The sequence below is a fragment of the Triticum aestivum genome, chromosome 6A (genome assembly GCF_018294505.1).
Source record: "Triticum aestivum cultivar Chinese Spring chromosome 6A, IWGSC CS RefSeq v2.1, whole genome shotgun sequence".
In the NCBI taxonomy this organism is placed as follows: Eukaryota; Viridiplantae; Streptophyta; class Magnoliopsida; order Poales; family Poaceae; genus Triticum; species Triticum aestivum.
In genome coordinates this window covers 186,161,599-186,168,971 of record NC_057809.1, presented here as the reverse complement: position 1 = coordinate 186,168,971, position 7,373 = coordinate 186,161,599, and the positions used below count along the sequence as shown (strand labels likewise).

General features: G+C 50.6%; 1 protein-coding gene across 1 annotated transcript; it reads left to right on the top strand.

Annotated features, from left to right (window-relative positions):
• The first annotated feature begins 4,582 nt into the window (after positions 1 to 4,582).
• On the top strand, positions 4,583 to 6,395 carry LOC123130538 (serine/threonine/tyrosine-protein kinase HT1). The gene has a single exon (XM_044550413.1). It carries the CDS (start codon positions 5,086 to 5,088, stop codon positions 6,253 to 6,255), a length of 1,170 nt encoding a protein of 389 aa, XP_044406348.1. The 5' UTR covers positions 4,583 to 5,085; the 3' UTR covers positions 6,256 to 6,395.
• The last annotated feature ends 978 nt before the right edge of the window (positions 6,396 to 7,373 follow it).

Sequence of the window (7,373 nt, the reverse complement as noted above, 5' to 3'; positions counted from 1 at the left end):
GACCCTACGCCATCACCTTGGTTCAAAGTGCAACACACTATGGAATTGCATAGACTCTCCCAAGAGCTAGAAGGATGTCGGCCTGAATGCCCGTAGCAGACACCAAGGGGCCACCTTGAATCCAGACACACCAAGCCGCCTGCACCTCCACTGCCCATGGAAAATCTAATGTAGTGGTAAAGTTTTCGGGAGGAATTGCTAAACAAGGAGGCAAGAAGGAACCAAGATGTAAAAAAGTTCAAGAGAACAGGGAAAATCGACCACCAAGGATTGACCAGGTGCACCCAAATTTCGCCACGCCGCTGCCACCAGGAAGGGGAGCCCTTCCCCCTCCACCAGGCTCAAATATGCAACACAGCTGGAACTGAGCAACCAGGGCCACCACTATAGAACACCTACAAGAAGAACGCTAAAACCAACACCCCTCGACACCCTAGCAATATCAGAAACCCCAAGTCACCGAGAACCATGGCCTACAGAACCACTCTCTCAAGCACCCAGATTTCCCCGGGCGGCACCTCCAAAGAGGACACACACACACACATGGTGCCACCGCCGCCCAATCTGAGCAATATTTTGGGCTTTCACCCTAGTTCGGGGTCAAGGGGGGGGAGGAAGGCCCTCGATGGCGCCTCCAAAGAGGAAAGAAACCACCATTTGGTGTCTCCGATGTTGGGTCAGTGAATGGACCAGTGTTTTCCTGGATCCCAAGACTGCCCCGGAGCCGACGAGCTAGGTCCACTAGCTACCATACTAGTGGAAATGGAGCGGGGCTTCCACTCCAGATATGGCACAAAGGTGGGGTTCCGCATCGCGACCGCCACCCTCTGATAGCTCATGAGCCACATGGTTGAGTGCACTGGCTAGCTTGATCACCCGTGAGCGTCACCTGCCACGCCAGCTCTAGTAGGCAGCCTCGCTACCACACCGGCTCTTGAACGAGAGGGTGGAGTGTCGAGATCCTCTTCACCGCAATCACAAGCGCCTATGCAAGCTTGCCTGATGATGGCTCCATATTTTACACATCTTTAGAGCTCATTTGTTGCACATTATCTCCGTATATCAAGTTATATCATGTTCCATTGAGCCAACTACATGTCCAGACATCACCGAAAGTTGCCTCTCATGACGGGATTCTTCGTGGATTTCATCCCTATTTACACCTATGACTTCCTTGGTCTTCAAGGGATGTTTTGGGAGAGGATTGGGCTCATCTAGAGCACTTGGATCAAAGGGGAGATGCCACATCAAGGGAGGAGGCATTGGGAGAGCTATTATATATTCACCTTCAACCCTAGCCGCCTCCATCACATCTCATTCATCATTCATCTCCATGTCCAGCCACTGTCAACATCAAGAACTCTATTGGGGCAAGCAAAAGGGAGACCAGAAGGGAGTCGCCACCGGTGGGACGCATCCATGGGCCACCGTCGCGCCACCATCATCATCATCCGCCGTGCCGCCTCCATCACCACCATCATCACCCCTTCTTCCTCCCCCATCACGGTCTCCGTGATGGGCTGTAATAACTCTTGAACCCCTCTTTAAGTGATGTTATTTGAGTAATTGTTGGCTATGGGTCGGTCGATCAGTAAGTGGTTGTTTGATATGTTTAGTCTATTTATGTGTGTTGCTTATTTACCTATGCAGTAATTTAGTGACTCGAGAGGTTCAATCCATTCGTGTAGTTGGAGACGTTCAACTCTTAGGCTACACATGAAGTTGATAGAATGTTGTGGAAACTGATAGACCTGCGACGTGACAGGTGCAGACATCTTAAGGGAACACAATTGTTCTAGGAGCATGGTTGTCCATAGAACTTAGTGCCTTCGTCCGGTCCTCGAGACCATGAGGACCTTAATATCTTTACGTTAGCTGTCGTAGGAATTTGACAAGAGTAGGATGAATGAGTTATCTCAATACACCGCGTTTTGAGGGATAACATTATGCCAGGGACCGCCCACCATCCGTAGATTATCGTATCCTACAATGCAGGTACTGACTTAGCCACTACATGGCATAGTCATAAAGCTTAACTCCATTATGTTCATGTACAGAATGAGGTCGCACCTAGATGCCAGCAACCTCATTCAAAATATCACATACCTTTCATAGTTTATTTTATTTGTTTAGTTTAGTATTTATTTTCCGTTCTCTTTAGTTTAATTCTCTTTTTACCCTTCCCTAGCAACCTATTTAACTGAAGTATTTCCAAATTCCAGTCTGGGTGTGAGCATGGTTGTGATAGTGACAAAGCAGCTGCGGGGATTGTGGTGCCATCCTATTCGCTCCCTATGGGATCTACAAACCTTACTTATCCTGAAATTGCTACATAGCCCTATGCACTTGCAGACCATCAGCCGACATCCATCTCGAGTGTCGGTAAGGGAGGAGAGGATGGGAGAGGTGGCGGCGGAGGGGGAAACCCTAGCCGCCCCCGAATCACCTGTCGGATCGACACAAGGGCCGAGCATTTGAGATGAAATGTAACCTACTACACCATAGTTTTGACATGGTACCCGAAATCCTCTTTTGTTGCTTGTTGAGTTTCTCTTTCACTAGTCATCTGATCTCTTATAATACTTGACAAACTCGGCAAGGGCCCTGTCAGAATCAATTATTGATCTAGTGGCTTTCGGAATCCAAGTGTAGAGGTGCCTCAAAATATTGATAGGTTGAGGCGTGCCTATCTTTGGGCAGGACCAACAAGGTGACTGGTGGCAAGTGCGAAGTCAACTAGGAACAAGTTTCCAAACCAAAGGAATATGGAGGTCTTGGCATTTCGAATCTTGGGAAGTTTTCCACTTCTCTCCATCTGCGATGGCTTTGGCTCGACTGGGGTGATCTACCAAGGGCGTGCTATGGTTTGGGGACGCCTTGCACTGATGAGGATTGTGACCTCCTCATGACAACCACTAAGGTGACGGCCGATGATGGAACTAAGTCAAAATTTTGGAAGTCCTCTTGGTTTGTGGGTCTCAGACCCAAAGACATTGCACCTAAGATTTTTGAGATATCCCACAAAAAAGAGGGTCTCTTGCCATAGCTTTGAGGGATGGACATTGGATAACTCAGATAGACACCCAAAGAGGCCTCACGCCTGAGCACATCCAAAAGTTCACGGCTCTCTGGAGAAACTTGCGAACTTTATCGTCCAACTGGGTGTCAAGGATACCATCATGTGGAAGCTCATCAAGAATGGAAACTATTCTGCTAAGTCTGCCTACATGGCCCCGTTTACTAGGCTAACCCGATCCAGCTTACAAACCATGGTATGGCTGGCTTGCCCCTCCCCCGCCCCGAAGTGCAAATTCTTAGATTGGCTAGTCACTCAAAACATGATATGGACGGACGATGGACTCCAGCACCAAGGATGGCCAACTACGACCGATGCCCATTGTGCAACCAAGTACAAGAATCTGCAGCTCACCTTCTGTTCAAGTGCCGGTGCTCCACACATGTTTGGAACGAGCCGTTCTCCTGACTTGATCTTCATATTTCAACCGTTCTTTGGCACCGGTTTGACACAGTCAAATCTTGGTGGGGTTGGATCCTCACTAACAATGCTCAACCCACGAAAGCACCGTCTTCTTTGCTGAATAAGAAATTTGGAAGGACGTATATTTAGGAACAAGACGGCGCCTGTGGGGATCGCTATGCGGAGTATCAAAGATGAAGTGTCTCTTTGGATCATTGCGGGGCTAAGCATTTGAGTAATATAATGCCACGAGAATAATTCATTTAGGCTCCTCTCCTTAATTAATGATTAGCAAATCTTTGGCCTTGTTTCAAAAAAATAAAAATTAAAAGCTCCTGGAGATGCAACCATGCAAAAGAAGACTGTAAGCATGGCTGCACTGAGAAGAAAAGCGGAAAAGCAAAAGAGTGGATGAACAGTCCTACTTGGAAGAAATGACGCATTTGGTGAGCTAATATGAACGGGTCAGTGTCTACCAACTTTCCTTAAAACTGGCTAAGCGAGGGTATTTATCTCGCGATCGGTGTTGATTTAAAACAGCATTCTGGTTGAACAAAGTTTGAAGCAAAATTGTGTGAAAAATAGTCGTGATTAATGTAAGACGTTTTTTAGACACCACATGGCATGTGTGGTCAGCTATCTAAGTTAAGTTATGAAGAAGAAAAAGAAGGGGGAGGAGACGCTTTTTAGACTTATGGTCGTCTAATTAGATTATGCATATCTTATCTGTTTAATTGGATTCTTGTTACGAAACTGATTCATGCACTATCCTTGTGGCCGATGTATGCACGACATGAAAATCCAGCGGCAGATGTCCCGATGTATGCATGCATGGCCGGCTGGATTTAGTTTATCGTGCATGAGTCGTCTGAATTTTGTCTGTGTGTATAGCACGGCTCTTCTTGTTATTTCACAGTTTGGCATGGCGAATATTTTACTAATATTTTTGTCGCTAAAACGTTCACTTGTAAAATCCAACCTAACTTCTCAACAAAATCCAACCTAACTTCTCACGGAATCTTGCAGTCGTTGGTTAAAAAAAAACTCCATCTCAAACTTCCCCTGTGCAGAAGTTAGCTTTCCTCCTGAAACTTTAACCTGTGATGCATGTCCTTGCTAATGAGTACTGGCAGCAAGTTGATTCGTTTGAAGGCGGGCATAGCTGGGCAGACTTAACTTCCTGGATCCATCAGCTAGATTCATCACGAGACATCCTTGAATCGCCCCCTCTTTAATCGTGACCGCATCGATCTCCGTCGCCGCGAAAGCGACGACTAAATCTCCCGAATAATCCACCGTCTTGTCTGTCGATGCATCCATGTCGCCATGAACAACCCATGACTCCCTGGGCAGAGGCAGAGCACAAATCAAGATCACGAAACAGTAATCAGGAGCCATGCGTACATCTCCTCCTCAGCTAGAGTACGTACGTCCCACGAGGACGAGGCGAAGCATCCGTGCGTGCAATGGCTCATCGGCGGAAGCAAGTTGATTCGTTTTGGCGGGTCGTATCTCCATAAATCGTCGCCTCACGCGCCCGCGGCGGCCAGCCATACGCACCGGCTCTCCTTGCTTGGATCGTCAGCTCTTGGTCGCTCCACTGATCAATGGCTTCCTGCTTCCGGGCGCGTCGGCAACCGGCAGCGCCAGTGCCGCCGCCGTTGATTCCGTACGAGTCGTCGTACTCGGAGATGGAGGGAGCGATGGAGAATAAGAGGTGGAACAGCCTCGACTCGTGGTCGATGCTGCTTGACGCGGGAGGCGGCGCGGACCAGCAGCAGGCGAGCTCGTCGGCGGCGGAGGAGTGGATGGCGGACCTGTCGCAGCTCTTCCTCGGGAACAAGTTCGCGTCGGGGTCCAACAGCCGCATCTACCGCGGCATCTACCGACAGCGCGCGGTGGCCGTCAAGATGGTGCGCCTCCCGGAGCGCGACGAGGACCGGCGGCGCGCGCTGGAAGACCAGTTCAACTCGGAGGTGACCTTCCTCTCGCGGCTCCGCCACCCCAACGTCGTGCAGTTCGTCGCCGCGTGCAAGCGGCCGCCCGTGTACTGCATCATCACCGAGTACATGTCGCAGGGCACGCTCCGCATGTACCTCCACAACAAGGACCCCTACTCGCTCTCGCCGGAGACCGTGCTCCGCCTCGCGCTCGACGTCGCCCGCGGCATGGAGTACCTCCACGCGCAGGGCGTCATCCACCGCGACCTCAAGTCGCACAACCTGCTGCTCAACGACGAGATGCGCGTTAAGGTCGCCGACTTCGGCACCTCATGCCTAGAGGCGCACAGCTCACGCGCCGGCGTCGGAGCGGGAGCCGGAGGCGGTGGCGGCGGCGGCGAAGGGAAGGGTACCAACATGGGCACGTACAGGTGGATGGCGCCCGAGATGGTCCGTGACAAGCCGTGCACCCGCAAGGTGGATGTGTACAGCTTCGGCATCGTGCTGTGGGAGCTCACCACCTGTCTGGTGCCGTTCCAGGGCATGACCCCCGTCCAGGCCGCCTACGCCGCCTGCGAGAAGAACGCTCGGCCGCCGTTGTCGCCGACGTGCCCGCCGGCGTTCAACAACCTCATCAAGATGTGCTGGGCCGCCAACCCGGCCAGGCGGCCTGAGTTCAGCTACGTCGTGTCCGTCCTGGAGAAGTACGATCACTGCCTCCGGGAAGGGCTCCCGCTGGTTACGCCGCCGTCGCCAGTGTCCTCGTTTCTCAGCATCTTCAAGCTCGGCTCCTGCATAAGCACCACCAACCTCCCCTCCATGCCCGTCCACGTCTAAAAATATTTTACTGAACCATGGTTCGGCTTCGGCCAAACCTACGCTTGATACCCTTGATTTCTAAACACTGTTCACGAGGATTCATGCATGGCCGATTAAAAAATGCAGTTAACATACATGTCACAGATTCATATGTAGTAGGATGTTAAATCGTACGACATAGAACATAGGTTCAGCTGAATCATGGTCCTGAATCACGTCTGTCTCTAATCATATCCATTCAAATTTATTGCTTCTTGCGGAACTAATTAGCAATCTGACTCTTAGAACGATCAGTGCATATAATCACATTCATTCAAATTTATTGCTTCTTGCGGTACTAATTAGCAATCTGATTCTTAGAACCATCGTTTATCTTCTTCCTCCCGCGGTCCCACCACCTACCTACGCCGGCCTAACTGACACTACCTCGCTGTTCCGGTCACACCTCTGAGCTGCGCCCGTCGCATCGGCGACACCCCACCCGCATCATCGACCGCCTGTCCTATGCCCTATGCGGACAGCACCGCGGGGAGCCACGTCCTCGTCTCCGGCTATCTCTGTGCAAAGCAAATCAACTGACACGAAAATTTATTTCAGTTGCATGTGAATTACGACCATCTCTTGCATAATCACCTCTCTTGAAATAGATTCACCCGGCTTTATATATAAAGCAACAACTGAACAAAGCACACGGTCAAACGATACGAGCTGATGAAGTTACCCTCAAACATAGCTGATCCAAGATAATCGGATCAAGCAGAACACATGCGCTACGCTACCAATAGAGAACACAGGAAGATCCGAGAACAACGCCATGCTATGCCCTAATACACCTAAGGTGCACAACAACACCCACAGGAGGGAGAACGTCGCCGTTGTCGAGTCACACCAGACAAAAGGTTTTCACCTGAAACCCATACCCCAAAAGGAGCATCACGACAACGTCTTCAAGAAGAAGCGGCGCCGCCATCGGCAACAAAGCGCGGAGCTTTTGATCGGCAGCTCCATCGTGCTACCATGATGTCTCGGGCAAACACAACGAGATTAGAACTCCAGATCTGGATCAAGGCATCGCCACTGCTAGAGACCGAGAGCACGCCCGAGCCACTCGCGCTCCACCACTTGCCACCCACACG

Excerpts from the sequence above, each read along its gene's own strand:
- LOC123130538 (XM_044550413.1), top strand. The coding sequence starts at position 5,086 with ATGGCTTCCTGCTTCCGGGCGCGTCGGCAACCGGCAGCGCCAGTGCCG.